Source organism: Pimephales promelas, chromosome 8 (assembly GCF_988280905.1).
Source record: "Pimephales promelas chromosome 8, fPimPro1.hap1.1, whole genome shotgun sequence".
NCBI lineage: Eukaryota > Metazoa > Chordata > Actinopteri > Cypriniformes > Leuciscidae > Pimephales > Pimephales promelas.
The window spans coordinates 37678522-37702555 of record NC_142776.1 but is presented as its reverse complement, the minus strand read 5'-3'; the positions used below and the strand labels follow the sequence as shown (position 1 = coordinate 37702555).

General features: G+C 33.7%; 1 protein-coding gene across 10 annotated transcripts in view; it reads right to left on the bottom strand.

Annotated features, from left to right (window-relative positions):
* Positions 1-5448: 5448 nt before the first annotated feature.
* Positions 5449-24034, bottom strand: part of eya2 (EYA transcriptional coactivator and phosphatase 2) — a 43821-nt gene continuing 25235 nt past the window's right edge. For 8 of the 10 annotated variants that reach the window (XM_089134506.1, XM_039692423.2, XM_039692425.2 and 5 more), the window contains 10 exons: positions 23758-23935; positions 22603-22742; positions 21985-22068; positions 17135-17224; positions 11989-12047; positions 9843-10003; positions 8166-8280; positions 7915-8036; positions 7744-7844; positions 5449-6192 (listed from right to left, as the gene is read on the bottom strand). In XM_089134506.1, the coding sequence (XP_088990632.1) occupies positions 6112-6192; positions 7744-7844; positions 7915-8036; positions 8166-8280; positions 9843-10003; positions 11989-12047; positions 17135-17224; positions 21985-22068; positions 22603-22742; positions 23758-23935 (1131 nt within the window). In that variant the 3' untranslated portion in view covers positions 5449-6111. The remainder of the gene's footprint in view (positions 6193-7743; positions 7845-7914; positions 8037-8165; positions 8281-9842; positions 10004-11988; positions 12048-17134; positions 17225-21984; positions 22069-22602; positions 22743-23757; positions 23936-24034) is intronic. The other 2 variants (XM_039692421.2, XM_089134505.1) reach the window with 2 other exon arrangements.

Below are 24034 nucleotides of genomic sequence, written 5' to 3'. Positions count from 1 at the left end.
TTGATTCATTTATTCAAACGATTCGTTCAAACGGCTGATCATTCAAGAATGAGACCGATGTTTTTGAATGGGTCTTTGAATCTTTGACTCAATCGATTCGTTCAAAATGCTGAATCATTCAGTAAACACGTCGAGTGTTCCTGTGACATGTGCCGTGGTTCTGCTGTGATTATTGTTTGGAACTATTTTCGCTGCTGAAACAGAACAAAAACAGCCAATATAGCATCTAAAATGTAAGTGATTTAGTTTTTTACTGTTTATTGAACTGTTGTAGGAAATCAATGTCACGTTTTCAATCGTGATGGTGTTCAGGAAAAATAATTGAGGTTGTTTATTAAAATGCGATCTGTATCCAGATAAGTTATCCGGATAATAAGTACCGATTCCATTTACACATGGCCACATAAATGTGTTTTTGCAAAACGGATATAAATCCGATCTTAAACTCCCGCGTATGCAGATTTAATGGATTGCACGCCACCAAAAGCAACAGATTTGAGCTGCATTTCGTTGATCATCAGCTAATTTCCAAATCAAAGACATCAATAAAAGAGTGGCAACAACGCTGGTAAGATAATTTCGTTTCTTTACTTGAAGATGATTGTGTGTTAAGCGTCTGTGACTTACTTTCACTTTTATTTGCGATGTTTGCACGTTGGCTCGATGAATAGACGATCAGCTGCTCATCTGCGGTGATGGGTGATACGTGTCGCAGTAGCGCCGTCATATCTGACTATAACATGACATATATAGCCTATATAACAAGCTCACTCGTTTATTTTTTGCCTTTTTGGGAGGAGTAAAATATACATATGTGGTTTCAACAACCAGATTGCGTTTACACCTAGTATGCGAGCCAGACTACCTCCAGATGTGGTCAGGCAGATCCGATCGCGATCCGATCACAACGCATTTACACCTTGCATTAACATGCGTTTTTTATTATCCGGATAACTTATCTGGATACAGATCGCATTTTAATACCAGGTGTAAATGGGGTCTGAGTGTGTTCTGCGCTGTGTAGATTTCTGCTCGAGAGGCTGCGCGAGGGTCAACAGTGCAACCTTACCGTCAGTAGTCAACAACACAGTAATGCAGCGCAATATGAAAGAGTTCGTCTTAGGTTTAACAACCTATGAAACTAATAATGAACAATATATAACTAAAACGACACAAGCTTAATTTAAAATGTCTTAGGAACCACATGCAGGATATTTAGAGGTGGATTAACGCAATTGAGAGGTGGATGCGTTCATGTTAGTTCACAGTCCATTAACCAATGTTAACTAATGCAACCTTTGATTTTAATAACGTATAAGTAAATGTTGGAATTAATATTAACTAAGATTAATAAATGCTGAAGAAGTATTGTTCACATAATGTACATGTTAACTAATGTAGTTAAATAATGTTAACTAATGAACCTTATTGTAAAGTGTCACCAAAAATGCCTAATTCTGCTTCTCTATCTAGTGGACAACAGTGCTATTACAGCTAACGTATACAGTATGCCATGAATCTAGCATGATTTACCATAGTCAGGGATGTAGTGGAGGCAAAATGCACTCCACTACATGGGTAAACGCTACCTATGTAATGGGTAGGTGGGTAAACGCTATTTCCGAATATTGGGAGATACGTAAACGGCGTTTACGTGCATTTAGCCTCCACTACATCCCTGACTATGGTCAATCATGCTTCATGGCATAGTGTATAAGTTAGCTGTAATAGCACTGTTGTCCACTAGATAGAGAAGCAGAATTAGGCATTTTTGGTGACACTTTACAATAGAGTCAGAAGATGTAAAATGATATGGAACAATGAATGAGGCAGGGAGAAAACTAGTTTTTTTCCAACACCAGTCTTAATTTATTGCATCATGCCTGTTGACTTTGGATCAATGCATTGTTTGTGTGTTGTTGCATAAGGAGATAAAGAAATAATACAATTGGTGACAGTGATCAATCAACACAAAAGGAACAATGATATAAATGAACAAAGATATGAGTACTAATCACAATAAAACAGGCTGTAAAAAAATCATTGAAACAAACAATCTTTCGACATGGCTCAGGGCACATGTCTGGCAAACAAATTAATCAATTAGCAGCGCACAGGCTGACAGTCACATTAAATCATAAAAAGGCATAAACAATGTAAACACAATCAAATTAATAGATGGACTCACGTAATTCATGAAGACACACATCAAAGTGCCAGGAAAGAGTGCAAAGAATGAGCCAAAGGGTTCACAATCAATTTATAGGCAACAGGTGAGTCGTGCATGGTGAAGTGGCAGAGTCTCATTGAAAAAGCGAAATGGAGTTGAAAGAGATTAGAAAGGAAATCTTTTCAATTACTATTATGAATTATTTAATTATATCCATTATGCAATATTGGTTGGTGTTTTTCTATAAATCCAGCAATGAACATGTAACAAGAAAAGTCATTGAGAAGAAAATAACAGTCAGCCATTACCTCATTAACCATGGTTAAACCAACAACTAATAAAATACAATTGTGAACACTATGAACCCCAACACCACGGTGAAGGACATTTAACAATGTCCCTGCGGGTTTGTATTCGCTATAACAACCGCCTCGCTCTACATTACCCTGCTTATTACATTGCTACCTACCAAGTAAATCAATAATTTGACTCAAAATATAGATATAAACAGGAGTTTATTGATTTAAAAAACGATTGCCGATAAAAAAGAAAAATAGTCCGTTCTGTCTCTACATTTAGAATCCATGGCAACGCTCTGTTTTTCATGGCAACGGTGTGTTATACTTATAAGCAGCGGCCTGTTATAACAACAGACCGCACTCTACATTAGAATTCAACCAAGCCATATAAGAAACAAATAATTACCGTTACCAAGCTATCAGAGCTACGTAAACAGAGCGAATAGGAGAGCACCCGTCTGCAGACGTCAATAATGGAATATACTCCCGATCAAACTCCGCTTCCCGAAAGTTATAAACTGCCTCTGGAACCTAGTTAAGGTACAAACATTTATTCAACAAAAATAGTGATGCAGTTAAGTGTTTTTTCGCTCAGCCGAGCCCTCTCTGTTGCTGTGTGGAGCAGCCTGTGTCAGTCGCGCACTGCAGTCTCATGAGGAACGCAGCTTTTTGACATACAGTACGTCTTGTTCCCAAACACAAATATTTTTTTAAGTCTTTGTTCGGAATAATTATTCGTAAAAAACACATTATTTGTGCCTTTCCGAAAACCGTATTCGGATCCAACCCTAGTACACACTATATTTTGCATAGTTAATTTATTTAACAAATTATTTTTTGTTAATGTTTTGCAGTCATACTATACATATACTGTACACACTATAAATGTGTGTGTGTGTGTGTGTGTGTGTGTGTGTGTGTGTGTGTGTGCGTGCGTTTGTGTGTAAGCATGCTTTATGAAGTTAACATGAAAAAATGGTTTGCTTTAGTGCAGAATATTGGAGAAACAAAGTATTTCAAAATGGAAGTGTGCCAATAAGTGGTCTTCTACTGCCCTCTGCTGGCCACTTTTCTTTCTATATTGTGGTAAACCATCCTATAACATGGTATATCAAGGTAAACTGTGGAAAATCATGTTAGATTCATGGAAAATCATACTAGAACATGGTAAATCATGAAAAATTACATTGAAATATGGTTTATCATGGTAAATAATGCTTGCTACATAAAACTTAATGTCTTTTGATGCTTTTGTGCTTAAAGGCCTTAAAGGCCTAAACTGCTTGAACCCCGCTAAATGCTGCTTGCAGCTTTAATTATTATTATAATTATCATAGATATTACAAGCACATATGTATTTGTATTAAAATTCATAATGCTATAGAACAAAAAATCCTTATCCAAATTTGTTCTCTCAAAACACTTTTCAGGCAATTTGTAATAAATAAATAAAGGGATTCATCTTTGTTATTTTAACAAGGTGGATAAACCTTTGCAAATGTACATAATGAAATGTTCAAAGTTAATATTGATTTTAGCAAACGTGTGTAAGTGGTTTAAACTCGTTGCCAGATTGATCTAACTGAGGTTCATGATCTAAACCCTGACATTCACATTTGTTTATTATAATCACAGCGATGCCAAAGCAAATAAACAAACAAACAGTGTATTTAAATGACCGTTTCATTTTGTTTGACATCTTTGATTGAGAAAAGGAGGAAGTCTCTCTTTCCATCATGTTTTTTGTTTAGACTCAGGTGTGTTCTGCGTGCTTTTTATTGTTACCCAAGCCAGATATTACACAGCAAATGACAGGTTTGACTCATAATAGGATGAACAGAATAACCTCTCCGCTACACCTTCATCTGAAAAACAAACGTCTGTGAGTCATTGACATTTGCTCTCAGGTCGACTCGCTCAAGGGCACGACGGGTTAGCTTTAATCTGAGCTCTGGAGAAACTCATCCAAACACTCCTTTACGAGCATCAGGAATGATCTGTCAACAGATCCTGATCAAATAAGTGTTGAACACACAACTCTGATCTAGGGCAGATTGTATTCGGTGGTTTGTCTCTTTATGTGTTGTAATGTGGCATAGACTCAAGGTGAAACGTTGTAGTGACAACAACATGTACAGACTATTGGTAAAAGAGTCAAGGGCCATAAAAAAGCTTCTTCTACAAATAAACTCGATGTAAAAATAAGTTATATTAGATAAGTTACTTGAGGAAGGGTTCCAGCAGAGGGCAGCAAAGCTTCATTCTTGTCCTGACTCTTCAGTTATCACACTCTATGAGTGTATTAGACAGTGATTACAGGTGTATTATGCAATTAATTATATATATATATATATATATATATATATATATATATATATATATATATATATTGTTTAAATGTGTATATATATATATATATATATATTGTTTATATAGATATATATATATATATACCGTTCAAAAGCCTTTCTGCTTATCAAGGCTGCTTCTAATTTGACCCAAAATACAGCAAACACAGTAATAATGTGAAATATTTTTACAATTTAAAATAACCGTTTTCTATGTGAATATATTGTAAGATGTAATTTATTTCTGTGATCAAATCTGAATTTTCAGCATCATTACTCCAGTCCTTCTGAAATCACTCTAATATGATGATTTGATGATCAAGAAACATTTCTGATTCTTATCAATGTTCACAGCAGTTGTGTATATATGTGTGTGTGTGTGTGTACACTAAAAAAATGCTGGGTTGTTTTAACCCAATTTTGGGTCAAATATGGACAAACCCAGCCATTAGGTTAAAAATGTAATTAAAAAATTTAACCCAAAGGCTGGGTTTGTCCATATTTGACCCAAAATTGGGTTAAAACAACCCAGCATTTTTTAATGTGTATAAATTGATAAGAATAAATGTTTCTCGAGCAGAAAATCAGCATATTAAATATTAAATGCATCTTTAAAAAGGAGCCTTAAGAATGAATTAATTTACCTTTATTCTATTATAATAAGCCCAGAAATAATCAACGATAAAACCTTATATACAAATCATAGCGAACAGAAGAGCACATGCAGGTCAGAGGTCACAGGATCAGCGGCACGTACAGTAATATATCAACGTCGGCAAAGTACAAGAAACATGAACAATATACATCCAGTAACAAACCACATGATGTTCCACAGACAGGAGGAAAACAAGACAGAAACTCAAATTCATAAGTTAATAATGTCATTTCGTTTAGTACCAGTTTAGCGTAATGTGCTTCAATATTTTGGCTGATTTGATTAGTTCACTTTTAAATCGGTTCTTCAATTCAAATAGGCGGATATGCAGTTCGTCGTAGTCATATAAAAAAGTAAGAGTTAGCAATTTTAGTACAATAGTATGTATCTTAATCTTGCTCAACTGGTATGAGTGGTATGATAATAATGTTAAATCAACGGGGCTTGGTTTTCAGTGCAGTGCTGTTGGAAAGGAAAGGAAAGAACTGAGCCTCTCTGGTGGAGAGCAAGAAAGAGACAAAAGTGTTTTTCTTGGATTGATTTGAAGCAAATATTTCCAGTCAGATTGCTGCTCCCTGCTGATTGGTCCTGCAGTTGTTGTCTGGGTCATGTGTGAGTCTGAGGAGCAGATGCTGACCTCTAGAGGTAATCCAGCTCAAGTGCATGACTCAACGCCTCCAGATCCGCCCGGCACGTCACTCGCCAGAACGGCATGTTCTTCTGCGGGACGACAAGATCAAATTCATTTCAATTCATTTATTTCATATATATATATATATGAAGAGTTCAGATGCAAAAGCCTCTAAGTGCCATTTGAAATTCTCTTCTAGAATAATCATTTTTATCAAGCTTGTATATTTAAGTTCAGTGATTTTACTTAAATGGCAATTCATAGGTAATCTTCAGTGCCATTTAAGTGAAATTACTGAACTTAAATATACAAGCTTGATAAAAATTAACATTCTAGAAGAAAATTTCAAATGGCATTTAGAGGCTTTTGCATCTGAACTCTTCATATATATATATATATATATATATATATGTGGTCAAATACCAATTACATTTATTATTATTATTATTATTATTATTAAATTATTACTATTATTTTAAAACATAATAATAGTTGGAATATTTGTCAGAAATATTTTATTTTGTCAAATAATTGGACAAAATTTGTAATGTTTTTCTTGAGAATCATATTTAATGCATCAGTCTGTTATAGTGAAAATATGGAGCTCAAACTGAGCAAAAACATGCAGATGATGATGTTTATAAGACCAAAAAGTGTGGATTTTGATGCTTGAAGTTGTGATGTAAATCAGTGAGATCTTTCAAATCGCAGTAACTTGACATTTAAATGCTTATTTTTAATGATCAAAGCTCTGTATCTTTAAAACATAATCCAATGCACAATGATGTATTATTATAATTAATAGGGATGAGAAATGATTAATCGCATCCAAAATAAAAGTATGTGTTTACATAATATATGTGGGTGCACTGTGTATAATTATTTTATAGATAAATAATATTTTTTTTCTTAAATATACATGCATGTGTGTGTATTTATATATATATACAAAATAATTATCCACAGTGCACCCACATATATTATGTAAACAAAAACTTTTATTTTGGATGCAATTAATCATTTGACAGCCCTAGATTAATTGCGATTAATTGCATCCAAAATAAAAGTTTGTGTTTACATAATACATGTGTGTGAACTGTGTATAATTATTTTATATATATAAATACACACACATACATGTATATATTTAAGAAAAATTTGTTATTTATATATTAAGTATTCATGTATAGTACAAATTATATATATATATACAGTATATATATAAGCAAATATTTCTTAAATATATACATGTGTGTGTGTCTGTGTGTATTTATATATACAAAACAATTATATACAAAACACAAACTTTTATTTTGGATGCGATTAATCGCGATTAATCATTTCACAATATTAGTTTTATGATCAAAGCTCTATATTTTCAAACATAATGCAATGCACAATGATGATTGAGAGATGAACAAATAAACCTTCCTCAAAAGCCTGATGATAGTATTTGATATTAATTAAAAAAAAAATGATTTATATAGATTATCAAGTAAACCGAAGTTGCTTCAGTCCAGTAAGTGTTCATCTTCAAATATTACAATATGAACCACGACCTGAAGGGGGACGCTTGTACAATTACACCAAAAGGCCTTTTACTAAAACCATACATGAAAAACTGCATAATTCCTTCATACCTTCTTGGCGACCGTCTCCTCCTCGACGCCGTCTCCTATGACCACGTACACGGCTCGCCGGCCGAACCTCTGAGTCACGCGCTCGAAGCAGCTTTCTTTACCTGGAACAGGCACACCACGTTAACAATTCTGTTCCTAGATCAGGAAAGCTGTGTGAAAGCGGCAGCGAACCTGTTTTGGTGGCGCTGTAGATGTTCTCGATGGGGAACGCTCCTCCCAGGCCGTAGAGAAGCACTTTAGAGAGAGCTGGAATCAGCTGTGTGGTGGTGACCATCACGTTCACACAGTTTGGTCTGAGAAAGAAAAACGAGTGTATTCACACCTGTCTATCTTTTGGGCAGGGATCACACTCGGGTGTCTCAATCCGGCTCCAAACTAACTCGGCTTATTCCTTTCTCAATAAGATAAGTGTTGCTGTATACCTGGAGTTGATGAGAGCGAGGGCCTTCAGGGCCTGAGTCAGCCACAGATCCGTCAAAACCTCCATCTCCCGCCTCAGCTGAAGCCACTCTTCCCGCTTCGGACTGCCCAGCAAACCTACATATCAGAAGCAATTTAAGATCCAAATGAACATCATAATACTTAAAGGAGTAGTTCACTTTAAAAAAACCTTTTGCTGATAATTTACTCACCCCCATGTCATCCAAGATGTCCATGTCTTTCTTTTTTCAGTCGAAAAGAAATTAAGGTTTTTGATGAAAACATTCCAGGATTTTCTCCATATAATGGACTTCAATGGGGTCCAAACGGTTCAAGGTCCAAATGAGAGTTTCAGTGCAGCTTCAAAGGGGTTTAAACGACACCAGACGATGAATAAGGGTCTTATCTAACGAAACGAGCGGTCATTTCAAAAATAAAAAAAAAAGTTAATGTTTTATAAGCTCAAATGCTCGCCTTGCTCTGTTCTGTGTGATGCGCGTTTGTGACTCTCCTGTTCGAACTCATTTATCAAAATGAACGAATCTTTTTTCAAGTCATTTCGTTAATTTTGTTCATTGAATCAACCAAATGACTCAAAAAAAAAAAAGATTTGTTAATTTTGATGAACAAGTTCGAACAGGAGAGTCACGAACGCGCATCACAGAACAGAGCAAGGCGAGCATTTGTGCTTATAAAACTTAAACTTTGTTATTTATTTTTCAAATGAGCGCTCGTTTCGCTTGATAAGACCCTTATTCATCGTCTGGTGTCGTTTAAAGCCCTTTGAACAGTTTGCAGTTTGCACTGAAACTCTCTTTTGGACCTTGAACCGTTTGGTCCCCATTGAAGTCCATTATATGGAGAAAATCCTGGAATGTTTTCATCAAAAACCTTAATTTCTTTTTGACTGAAGAAAGAAAGACATGGACATCGTGGATGACATGGGGGCGAGTAAATTATCAGCAAAAGTTTTTTTTAAAGTGAACTACTCCTTTAAAGATGACCAATGACCAGCAGTGATGTTACAGGGTTGTTTGGCTCAAAGCAAAGTTGAACATTAAATCAGTGTAGTCGTGTAGTACTTTTATGAGACAACAACAGCAGTAATATGATAAATAAATCATCGTCTGTTTCTAAAACTACAGCCACTTATGTTCTGGGGTTGACTGATTTTATTATTTTTTTATTAAAATGAGAAATTTCATATATTTGTTTATCTTTTTGTTATCTGAAGGTCACATTAAATGTGCATTGAAAACTTTTTACCATTTTTCAAAGAACTGAAAATCCACAATAAAAATATAGTTTTATATTTGTATTTGAATATTCATCTGTAAATTAATTAATATTTAACAAAATATTATACATATTAAATAACCATATTTAAATAATAAATATATTAATTTTAATATAATAAGTATTATTATTTCTTGATATTATTAATGTTGTCAATAATAATACAATTATTGTTACTTATGATAATTTTCTGCCTAGTAACAGGCCGGCTGTACAATGTTTGCAGTTGATGCATTATTATCGACCCCAACTGGCGTGCGGTTACAGGTGTTTGTACAACTTCAGCTATTTCACAACGGCTTCCAACGTGTTTCAGCCAATCAGATTTCAGAAGAGGAACTGTTTTAGAATAGACATTTCAGGCCCTAATTTGTGGTTCTCACCTCCTACATTGTTCTTGTATGCGTTGTAGATCTCTTTGACCCGCCGGTAGCGGAAGGCGAGTTTCCTCATCCAGTCGACCCCGCCGTGAACACCTGAGCCCAAGCAGAGCGTGCCTCCACCTGCGGGACTCTGGAAGCCATCTGTGCCGAAGTTATACGTGCTGCAAGTCCAGACACACACACACACGGTCAGCTTACATCCGCTCTACACACACCAAAACAGTAGATCTCCTAACATGCTCCTAGAAGTCAGATTAATATCCATCGTAAACTGTCTGGAACTAGAGCGAGTGTCTGTCTCCAAACTGAGACTATAAGCATTATGAGAATTCTGTCATTATTTACTCACCATTTCACAAAAGGAAATTAAAGAAATATTCCTGATGCTTTTTCATTTAGCATATTTTCTTAGTAAATATATAAATAAATGCATTGAAAATAAAAACAGTAAATTGAAGATTTCTATATTATTATCTATTATATTTTGAGTCAAACTCAATAAAAGATTTTTTTTTAAATAAAACATGTTCACTAAATCATATAGACTGCTTTTATAGACTGTTTTTGTACTTTTGCAGCTTTTTGAAAATAAATATCCCTGCTGCTTTTTTCATACTGTATAAAATAGTTTTAAAAATCAGTAAATTGAAATACGTTATTTTGAGTAAAATTCTATAGAAGATTATAAAATAAACTATAAGATGTTTACTAAATCATATAGACTGCTTTTATTTATTTATTTTTTTGTGTGCGTGTGTGTATTTTTGTACTTTTTGATTTTTTTTTTTATATTCCGGCTGCTTTTTCATATAGCATAAGAAATATTTCAAATTTCAAAGAAATATATTTCATATATCATATAGCACAAAGTAAATAAATAAATGCATTGAAAACAAAAACAGTAAATTTAATATTTATATATAGGATATTTTGAGTTAAAAATCAATAAAATATATTTTTGAAATAAAACATGTTTACTAAATCATATAGACTGCTTTTATTTATTTATTTTAAAAGCACACACTTTTTTAATTTATTTATTAAATAAATTGAAAAATTAAAAAAAAAATTAATCTGACTTCTAAAAATTTAATAAATTTTATTTATTTATTTATTTTAAAATCATATGCGATGGATATTTAAACCCAAATTTTGGGTAAAATATGGACAAACCCAAATATTAGGTTAAAAATTTTAACTATCACTTTCAACTGTAATTTTTTTATTGCATTTTTTAACCCAACATTTGGGTTTTGTGTTTACTAAATCATATAGACTGCTTTTATTGGGTTTTTTTTTGTGTGTATTTTTGTACATTTTTATATTCCTGCTGCTTTTTCATATAGAATAATTTATAAGTAAATAAATAAATGCATTGAAAACAAAAACAGTAAATTGAATATTTCTATATAGGATATTTTGAGTTAAAAATCAATAAAATATATTTTTTTAAATAAAACATGTTTACTAAATCATATGCGATGGATATTTAAACCCAAATTTGGGTAAAACATGGACAAACCCAAATATTGGGTTAAAAATTTTAGCTATCCCTTTCAACTATAATTGTTTTATTGCATTTTTTAACCCAACATTTGGGTTTGTGTTTACTAAATCATATAGACTGCTTTTATTTATTTATTTATTTATTTTTGTGTGTATTTTTGTACTTTTTTATATTCCTGCTGCTTTTTCATATAGCATCAGTGCATAATAAATCAAGAAAAAATATTCAATATTTTCAGTAATAATCACAAATAAATAAATAAATGAAAACGATTTACTAAACACTATTGAACTTTTTTGAGTGTTCTTGTACTTTTGGAGCTTTATGGAATATTTAGATAGCATCAATTCATAGTAAATAAATTATTACACTGAGGATATAAAACTGTTCATTGAAACAAGATAGCTTGGGACAGAAATTTCATTTTCCAGAAGACTGTACTCCAATAATTCTGTGGACAGGCCGTTAAACGTGTGATTAATGTCCATCCTTGAGAAACCATGATAAAAACCAATAGCCTTTAATATTCAACATGTCGGTAGCATGCATTATGTGAAGAAAATGATCCCTTTATGGCACATTACTCTGGATTTTATAAGGAATGCTCACTTGGCTAGATGAAGGAAAGTCATACTCTACCTCAAGTCCTGCCCATTGTCATCCGAGGCCACATCATCGATGTGAACTTGGTCACATTCCTGGGAAATGAAGGGAAAGCAGATATGCATGAGGTGTATACGTTTCAGTGGAGTGATGTACTGTACAGACAGGTTCACCCGCCGCGAGCCTCGGGAAACACGCTGAGCCAGACTCAAATATTAAAAAAGGCCAACAAGAAAAAAGCAGGACAAGACATTTAGACGCCTTTAACCCCGGAGGATAAAAAAATCAACCCGATATCGTACGTTCATTAAAGGGTTAGTTCACCCAAAAATGAAAATTCTGTCAGTATTTACTCTCCCTCATGTTGTTCCAACCCCGTAAGACCTTCGTTCATCTTCGCAACACAAATTAAGATATTTAAGATATTAAGATCGCTCCTGCATACTAGTCCATAGTAGGGCTGCAACAACTAATCGATAAAATCGATTATAATCGATTATGAAAATCGTTGTCAACGAATGTCATTATCGATTAGTTGGTCTGATTACGTCACGGGGATTGTTTACATGGAACATGCGCTTCTTACATGCGCTTCATGAGGCGCACATGCAGTCTCTCTCCCTCGCCGCTCTATCCTGTCTCGCGCGCGCAACACGGACGGTTTGGAGCACATTATCTTCTGTCTCGCGTGCGCTTTCTTGATTCCGTGAGTTTGAACTAATTTGCGGGCATCAGGAAACCGCTAGGCTATCAATATGCAGCCTACACGAAAATCATTCCCCTTTCGGTAAATTCGCCGTTTTGAAACCAAAATAGGTGACCTACGTTAATCGTGTATACTTTATGAAGCCATACTAATGTGAGATAGAAATGTATATTTAAGTCATTAAATTCAAGTTAACCTAAGCTTTTCCCTCCGCTGCGGCTGTCTCTATTCGGTGTTCAAACAGCGCGTCGCGTTACAACAGTTAACATGATGATCTCTTTCCAAGATGATTCAATGTTATTATTATAATTGATCCGTAGATAAAGGTCTATGATGGTTTTTCTATCTTGCTAGACTTTTATTGCTGTAACTTAATCACTTTCTACTGAGTGTCTGTTAGATCACAACACTATTAGAGTCGGCGCAGTATAATTGTTCTTCACGTGCACAGTAGCCTAACTGAAATTTAAAACTGTTAAAAGAAAAGGCTTAATAAACTATTGCATAGATACTGTATAATACACAGTCAATATGCCTTTCTCTTTCCTTGGTGCTTTTAACTTTAATGCGGCGGCCCTGTGACTCCGTGTTGCTTCAAGCGCATCATTCAGCGCTCGCGATGCGCATAAGCACTTTGTGCAGCTCTTTCATGATCATGTCATAATACTTTTGCGCAATGAAAGCTTATTAATAGCATTTCTTGTTCTGTCCTATCTATTATATTTTGCTTCCTCACTAAACAGCTGTGCTTTACATTTAAAACAGTTGTACATCTGATTTTAAAGATGTTTTTCATGAATGTATAACAACAATACAAAGAGCAATGTGTATGTTTTACCAGAGTTAGTGCTACACTTATTGTCTCTTATTTGTCCCCCACTAAGGAATGTTTTTTTTCACTAAATGTTCAGATTTTTTAAAATTATTGTGCACTTGTGATATTTCTAGGCTAAGTTTTGCTGAGTTATCCACTAATCTAGTTTACAGTAGCATTTTTGTCATAGGTTATGGTCATATTTATTTTTATTTATTTATTGTTTTTCTTTATAATGAAGTTGTCTGTATTAAGTAGATTGTTTAACACACAAAAGAGTGTGGTTTTTAGGGTTTTATTTTGTTATAATAAACAAAAAAATGGAATATAATTTTTTATCCGATTAATCGAAAAAATAATCGTCCGATTAATCGATTATCAAAATAATCGTTAGTTGCAGCCCTAGTCCATAGGCTTCTTGAGGGAATGACACTTGCTGGCCTCGAAAAGTCATTAAAGACATCGTTAAAATAGTCCAAGTGACTACAGGGGCTCAATCTTAACTTTATCAAACGACGAGAACACTTTTTGTGCGCAAAAACAACAACTTTATTTCAACTATTGGTTTATTTCTCCCTCTGCGCGAGTCAGGTTACTAGTTTAATAGCGTAAGCTTCTGTTATTGTACGTCACACGCATCACACACACATGACCAGCGTCGGCCAATAGTGAGCCTACGTGTGACGTAGCTTTACGCAATCACACTACGTTAACGGACTACAGGCTTATGGAGAAGGAAGTGAATATTTGAAATAAAGTCGTTATTTTTTGTTTGTTTTTGCGCACAAAAAGTGTTCTCGTCGTTTGATAAAGTTAAGATTGAGCCCCTGTCGTCACTTGGTCTATTTTAACGATGTCTTTAATGACTTTTCGAGGCCATCAAGTGTCATTATGGATTAGTGTGCAGGAGCGATCTTAATATCTTAAATATCTTAATTTGTGTTGCGAAGATGAAAGAAGATCTTACGGGGTTGGAACAACATGAGGGTGAGTAAATACTGACAGAATTTTCATTTTTGGGTGAACTAACCCTTTAACGCCGTGCATTAGCCTTCGTCTTGGCCGAGTTCGCGCGTACGACTGCCAGTATACATATAAGCTGAACATCTGCTCTTTACTTGAGATAATTGTCTGGTGTGCTTCTCCGTGTTGATTTAGCGATACATGACACATGTAAATTTGATAAAGATTTGGAATCGCATAGTCTTACAAACTGAATTACGCTAATCAATGCAAAACAATTACTCAGCCTTTAGCACAAGACGTTCATGCTCTCCTTTTTTTTTTTTTCATAGTGCATAGTGCAGACCTCCCACTGACTTCAGTTGCTCTTAAATGACTGTGATTATAACTAGATTTTTTTCACTTTAAGCAGATCTACTACATTTTCTGTCGGAAATATGAGCCAAATGGTCGTTTATTGATTGCTTTTAGTGAATTGCTATTTCGAATTGCATTTTTGGTGTGTTTTAGCTTACCTCAAGGGCATCCAAGATGTAGGTGTTTCTGTAGTTTCAATTTTGATATTTTTAGGTCAAACCGTTCTTGTCTGTCAGTCATATAATGGAGGTCTATGGTCACCACCTCAAAGAGCATGCACAGAGAAGTCCAAATTAAACATGATTTAATGACTCGTAAATGTAAGTACACATTGATGGCCTAAGACACGAAACGAACAGTATTTATATCGTTTTTACCGTTATCGTTTTGAGTGATCTGAGGGCATGCTCTTTGAGGTGGTGACCATAGACCTCCATTATATGACTGACAGACAAGAACGGTTTGACCTAAAAATATCCAAATTGAAACTACTGTGGAAACAAAGACACCTACATCTTGGATGCCCTTGAGGTAAGATAAAACATACTATCCCTTTAAAATCTGTTTTCCAACCACCTATCTCTGATATTAATCACCCATCCGAGCTTTTCACTATTGAACTATTCTGCAACCATATCAGACATGAATTAGATTTTTTTCTGATTAATAAAAACTTTAAATGAGCAATCAAGCTGTGTGGTTATTTTGCCGGCGGTGTCTTTTCTGTTCTCCAGATGACAAATAGATTTGAATGCTGACCGATTCCTTGGACTATTTGAGGGCAATTACAGGGAAAGGGGCTGCGATTAAACCCTGTGTCCTCCTCCACCCCTGAGCTGTTGTTCCTCCCCGGGACAAATCTTCTTTTCAGTGGCGGACACACACCCCTACTTAAGCACTCAAATGTTGTCATTTTTTTGCACCGCCTCCTCGAAAGCTTTTAAAGAGTCTAATCCCTCCTTTCTTCATGCAGAGGGCAAACTGAGGTCTTCTCACACACTGACTCTGCATTTATTGAACAAACACTTTAATGTCCTAAATTACCCTTTTCTGTAGTTGAAAGTTTACCAGTCATAAATATATCTTACCACCCACCCACACTCTAAAAAAATGCTGGGTTGTTTTAACCCAATTTTGGGTCAAATATGGACAAACTCAACCGTTGGGTTAAAAATGTCATTTAAAAATGTAACCCAATGGCTGGGTTTGTCTTTATTTGTCCCAAAATTGGGTTAAAACAACCCAGCATTTTTTAAAGTGTATGAATTTGTATTTTGCACCATAAACAATAGCGCTAAAAGGGTATTTAGGGTCAGTAATATATATATATATATTTTTTTTTTTTTTGAGAGAGAGAGAGAGAGAGAAATTATTACTTTAATCTAGCAACTGATGTTTATAATTTTACAAAAGATTTGACTTCACATAAATGCTGTTTTTTGTACTTTATATTCACCAATAAGTCCTGAAAAATGTATCTCGGTTTCCACGAATGTATTGTAAAAAGTATTTCAACATTGATAATATTCATAAATGTTTCTAATAGGATCAAATCATCCTATTAGAGTGATTTGTGAAGGATCATGTGACACTGAAGACTGGAGTAATGATGATAAATTCAGCTTTGATCACAGAAATAAATTACATGTGAAAATGTAATCACATATAAAACAGCTGTTTCAGATTGCAATAATATTTCATAACATTACAGTTTTTAATGTATTTTTGATTAAAAAAAATGATACTTGGTGAGCAAAAACATTTTCTTTTATTTAGCATTTTTGAATTTTTAATATATATATATACACTCCAAAAATGCTAGGTTGTTTTAACCCAATTTTGGGTAAAATACGGACAAACCTAAACTTTGGGTTAAAAATGTCATTTAAAATGTTAAGTTTGTCAATATTTGATCCAAATTTGGATCAAAAAAATGCAAACCCAGCATTTTTTTGAGTGTGTGATTCTAATTACTGTACAGATTAAGGCAAAAATACATTATTTTTATTTAAAAAAATAATGCAATCCAATCAATAAACGCACGTGTTTAGACGAGCCGTGTTATCGTGAGTTGATCAGTGATGATTGACAGGGCAGGGGCCAATCAGATTTCAGCTGGTGTTCTAACAGCTGCAGATTTAGACCAATCAGAGAAGTTTATTAAATGGCTCACTGGAATACATGGTTCTGATTGGTCAATCCCAGCATTTTTTCTTTTTATGAGTCGACCATCAACTTTTGTGCTAGTTTTATGTCTAATATCACTCTGTGCTCTCTTTCTTCTTACATTATACAAGTTTTTATAACTGCTGGCTTTAACAATCCCGAGTGGTTTTGCTCACCTCCAGATCGTTGAAGAACAGACGTGAGTCGGCCAAGTTGAAGATCATCTCCTCCATCCACAAGCCCAGAGAAACGGCCTTGCCGGAGTCCTGGATCAAAACATACAGAGCACGTCAAATGAGTTTTCATACCTGGTTTGAACTTTGACAGGTGATGATTATGTGATGTCACTCTGAGTAGGAGCGTGCGGCACAACAGGTTTTTTGTTTGGCATGAATGCTGATAACTTTGTGGTTTTAATCAGGAACATGTCAAACTACAGCTATTTCTCTTTCTCTCTTGTTTTCTCTTGGTTCTGTAGGTGAGGCGCATGCTAACATAAGCTAACAGGCCGCGGTTGGCAGTGGATCAAGCTCAGGTGTCAGCCAGAGGTTAGTGTCAGATTAACTGTGAAACGACTCTTCCTCTACGCCTGATCGTTGTTGCCAGAGGAGCTGCGAGTTTGTCCTGCTTTAATTAAGATAATAACCCATAATCTACCGCCGTGAATGGACGACTTTATTACAGGTGGCAGTCAAGAATAATACAGGTACCACCAATGAACATCTCAGAACGGATTTTTAGGAAGGACTGTAATTAAGTTACGACATACGAAAAAAAAAACACATACTTTTTCAGGCCAAAATGTTGTAACTTTTTGTTTCAAAAGTCAAAACTTATTGATTACGTATATGATTGTAATTGGCATGGTTAAAAGAAATCTAATTTTCAAAATGAAATTATTTCCAAATGTACATTAGAGGCAATCTCATGTGTAAATGTACCATCAAAACAATGGGCAATACAAAATAAATGTAATATATTTATTTTGTAATTTTGCATTTGATAAAAAAAAGAATCATTGTTAATTTGTAATTTTTATATATTTGTGTGTGATTTTATTAATTATATATATATATATATATATATATATATATATATATATATATATATATATATAAAATGAAGAATAAATCATTTTCATTTTATATATATATATATATAGACAATATAAAATGAAAATGATTTATTCTTCATTTTATCTATATATATATATATATATATATATATAAATAATTTATTTTATTTTATCTTATTTTTATTATATAAGTAAAGAATGAAGAATACATATTTTTCAAAATATATAATAATGAAAATGATTTATTCTTCATTCTATATATATATATATATATATATATATATATATAATAAAGATAAGATAAGATATAAGATAATAAAAATAAATTCATTATATATATATTTTTTATTTATCTATCTATATATATATATTTCATTAATAATATAAATTATAATATATATATATATAAATATAATAAAATTATATATATATATATAATAAAAATAAGATAAAAAATCTAAATAAATGAAATATGAATATATATATATATATATATATATATATATATATATAAATTTATATTATTATTATTAATTATATATAGATATAGATATAGATATAGATAGATAAATAAATAAATTAATTATTGAGGGGGTGCCATAAATGATTGTGATAATTTGGACAGGAAAAAACATAACTTGACGTTAAGTTAAATGTGTATACAGATTGACCAAGGATAAATGACATGTGGAATGGTAAAGAGACTCCAGTAACCTCTGACGTTCACCTCAGCTTGAAAAAACACATTAGAAGACGGGCGTCTTTCAACACTCAGAGTGCTTTTGTATTCAGTGGGAGGAGTCTTGCTGTGGGCCAATCACAGCTCAGACAGGCTGTTTACAGTGATGGGCTTGTGGCTTTGACATAAAGTACGAATCAAAAGAAAAACGAGTTAAATATCATGTTACTTAAAGATGCGAAATCTGAGCCAATGCAATCGCGGCCCTTTGTCAGACGGTAAGCAGCTTTGTCATGACACACATCAAACTTGTTCCTATTTAACTGGAGTTTTATATGGATGTTTTCTTTGATTTTTTTTTTATCTCCAGTGGAGTCCTGCCCGAGTAATGAGCTATTTTGGAGTCTTTTTCCTGGATCTGAAATTAGACACATTAGTCACGGTAACATTTCTGCAGTCCTCAAAAAGAAAATCCAAAAGAGCTGCGCTCCAGAGACGGCCAGGCGTTTCTCAGAGTCTCTTATGTGTCACGTCAAATCCGCAAGGGATCGTGGGAATTCAAAATAGATTGCGGGCCAAGAAAAAGAAACATGACCATTGTTTCCTCATCAGCTGCCTGGAGATTGCGTAGAAGTTCATGCGGCGTCAATCAAATCAGAGCGGCCAAATAACAAGACCGGAGCTTCGTTATATCTTTCACTGTTCATTTCATTCTTACGCATTTGGTTTCTTACTCTAAAACAGCTGTGCAAACAGATTTATTTACGAAAATAGTTCAAATACTTAAATGCAGTTCTTTTGAACTTAGAATACTGCATTTGTTTTATTATTTTATGTCAATTTTCTGCAATTTTTCTTTCTTTACAGTACATTTGATTACAAATAAATGAAATAACAAATATATGATAAACAAGATGTGTGTATATATATATATATATATATATATATATATATATTAGGGCTGTGCAAAAATTAATTGCGATTAATCGCATCCAAAATAAAAGTCTGTGTTTACATAATATATTTGTGTGTGCTGTATATAATTATTTTGTATATATAATAAATACACACACATGCATGTATATATTTGAGAAAATGTGTTATTCATATATAAAATACTTATTTATATAATATAGATTATGTATTTATATATATATTAGGGGTGGCACGGTTCACAAAACCCACGGTTCGGTTTGTATCACGGTTTTAGGGTCACGGTTTTCGGTTCTGTACGGTTCTTGTTATTTTTTCTTTTAATCTTTAACACTCCAGAAATGTACTTCAGCATGTGATATATAGCTTAATTATCCACACTTTAGGATACAGTATTAAAAAAAATATATATTATATTCATGCAATCATGCACAAACTGAATTTGACTCTTTGACTTTAAGCACATTTTGGGAATATCTCAGAGGAAAGCTAGGTGAGATTTAGATACAGCAAGAGAGAAGAAATTGACATGCTTTTTGTTTATTTGGCAAAAAAAAGGAGAATGTGTATCACTATCTCTACAAGAACTTGTGCATTTTTATCACATAAATCTTATTTACACAAAGAAATTAACTTTCATGTATCAACTGCTAACTTTTGTAGCTCTTACCAAAATTCTATCTTTTAAAAGAAAAAGAGAGCAACTCTTAAAACACTGTCTTTTAAATGTCAATATACATGAAACCTCATTGCCTATAGATAATAAAGCTATTGCAATAGCAAAGGCCATAAACATAAAGTGAAATTTAAGTTCAACCTCAACACAAAAACAGTATCAACAATGCTTCTATTCCCAAAATGTGAGGGTACTTTTTTCCACTTAAAATTAAAGTGCAGGGTTTGGAAACGTATGACTGAAGCTCTTATACATAAAGTCCCATTGTAGTTAAATTAAAATATCATAACATGAAATCCAAAATGTTCCCACACACCGGACTTATACCATAGACTTATACGACGCTGGCGCATCCTCCAACTCCCCCATCTCTCCCACTTGCCATTTCTCCGCGTGCCGTGACCGCGCTCCATACTCCACTTTTACTGGCTTGTTTATTAATTTGAACCGGCGCTGCACAGAGCGATCGGTAATGACATCAAATACCGCGAAAGTGATGAATGCATACGGAGCCGACTCGCGCTAGATTGATGTTATTCACCGATCGCTCTGTGCAGCGCCGGTCCAAGTCGAACAAGTTTATGTCGCGCGAAAAGAAAACACACATCACATACGGGCACGAGGTTACATTGCGCATGCGTCGAACCGTGAGACGCACACGCGCTCCGAACCGAGACAAGCGAACCGAACGATTCGGGTGTTTTTTCATGTACCGTGCCACCCCTAATATATATATATATATATATATATATACAGAATTTAAGCGCAAATAATTCTTCAATATATACATGCATGCATAGGTATTTATATATACAAAATAATTATATACAGCACACACAAATATATTATGTAAACACAGACTTTTATTTTGGATGCGATTAATCGCAATTAATTTTTGCACAGCCCTAATATATATATATATATATATATATATATATATATAACATTGCATTTATTTGACAAAAATACTGTAAAAAATAAAGAGCTGATTAATCGCGATTAATCGCATCCAAAATAAAAGTTTGTGTTTACATAATATATGTGGGTGCACTTTATATAATTATTCTACATATATAAATACACACTCATGCATGTATATTCAATCAATCAATCAATCTAATCAATCAAATACACACACATGCATGTATATTTAAGAAAAAAATATTTATCTATAAAATATTTATATTTATATATAATATAAATTATATATAAATCTATACACATTATATACATGAAAATGTTTCTTAAATATATACAAGCATGTGTGTGTATTTATATATATATATAAAATAATTATACATAGTGCACCCACATATATTATGTAAACACAAACTTTTATTTTGGATGCGATTAATCGTTCGACAGCCCCTAATATATATATATATATATATATATATATATATATATATATATATATATATATAAATACACACACACACACACACATATACACACAGTATATCTGCATTCTGGATTAATAAAAAAGTAATCATCATTTCATTGTTATTTAATATATGGAGTTGAATTAACTGCCAAAAAAACTATATTGTGAGATAGTTTAAAGACCTTAAAAGATACATAAACAACTTTTTCAAAAGTCCCCCAATAAAACCGAGCGTTGTGTTGTAAAGTGAGTGGTGCGAGTGGAGGAACCGGTTTGTACCTTGCCGAAGCGTGTGGAAAACGTCCCCGTGAGGAGCGAGTGGAAAATGATGATGGTCTCATCCAGGTCCCAAATAAACACTCTCTACACACACACACACACACACACACATGAGCATGAGCACAAATATAATCTGCTTACTAGTCAAGACAAGTATTTACTACAAAACACTGTATAATATCTCAACGTTGTGTTTATGATCAAAACGTCTGATAATTGTAATCATTTCACAGCTCAAGGGCAAACGCTCCATATCTCATGCTTTTTTTTTGTCTGGTAATTAAATACTTCTTTATATTTGAAGAGCTTTTTGTAAAGCAAAGAAAACGCGAATTTATTTCAGTCGGCTGTTGTTCAAAGCATGCATAAACTTTTATTGTGCTTTTTAAAAACTTGTATCAGTCCTTTTAATGAAAAAGACAGCTTTTTTTCAGGTTTGGGACGACACGAGGGAGTGTAAATGATGATAAAACATTCATTTAAGGTGAACTATCCCTTTAAACTGGAGTTATGGTGAGGCTGTTGCCAGATATCATTGCACAACTGGCCTGTTGGATGTGAAAGCTGTCCCTGTGGTGAATGTTGTGTAAGGGACACCGTGAATGCCAGCATCTGTACCTCGATGTCAGAGTCCAGAGGGGGTCCGGGGTCATTGGCCCGTTTCCGGCCCCTGAGCTTCACATCCGAACTGCGTCTCGCCGGAGCGCCTTCCTGATCCTTTCCTGGAGTCGGAGGACTCGTGGGAGCGTGGTACTCTACTGGTGCACACACACACACACACACACACATGATGACGTTGCTTAAATAGAGACATACAGTCAAATCAAAAATTATTCAGACACCAGATTTGTGATATTTTTTACTAGTGTGTGCAGGACACTATAGTTATATTCTTCATACAGTGACTACTAGTAAAAATTTGGGACCAAATATTATTCAGACATGTTTTCTTCAGTGTGTTTTCTGTAATTGCTAATGCTCTTTTTACACACACACTGAACAACATGAAGCATTGCTTGGTCACTGGTTGAGCTAAACTGGTATTCTCTAATTGTGTAGTTAGATTTATACAGATATTCAACATAATTCATGTGTGAGAGTCGAACAGAAGGACGGACAAAACCAGTCAAATATCACCTCATTTAATAACTTCATATTTTATTACCATTTTCTAAACTATAGCGAATAAAGTGTGATAATGTGAGAAATGCTGAAGGAATAAATGTTTGGTTTGACTGTACAACCAAATATCTGAATAGCAAAATAAATATTTAAAAAAATATATATAAAAACAATTTTTTTGTTTAATACAGTATCGCTAATAAATATTAGCGATACTGTGTTAAATACCGAAATACATCATGCATAACATGCACAAAAATGATACAGTATATTTTTGGTTATGTTAATATTTTGTAGTATACTTTACATTCAAATGATAGAGAGGCATATACTCAAAAATCATGATTTTTTTTGGAAAACTACTTTTTTTTATTCCCTAAATATTGAGCTTTGCTTTATACTCAAATCACATATTGTCAAACATCTGGATATTAAAGCAACTTGGATTATTTCAAGTATTTCTTTTTTTATATATATATATATATATTTTATGTAACTTTTTCACAATATTTATAAAAGTATCCCCTATATATTGACCATTATTCTCCAATTGCATATATATAAAGACATAATAAAAAATTTGGATATTAACTTAATTATTTTTTTTCCTTACTATCCCCAATATATGTGGTTTCTCACCATAGAGCTCACCTGTGTGGGATTCTGGGCTGTGATTGGTCGATACAGCGTGATCTGTGTGCTGATAGGGTATCGCCGTGGTGATGGCGGAGGGTGTGATGTTGCTGCTGGTGATGTACGGGCTGTTGTAGTGTGTGTTGTAGTATGGAGAATATTGACTTGGGCTGTAGCTAGAATATGTTGAGAAGTCCTGATGGAGACAATGACATGAATGAAAAATCTCTTTTCTATCTCATTTTTTTAATTTAAGTCCATCTAAACCCCACTGTGGCAGTGTCTTGGTTCTCTA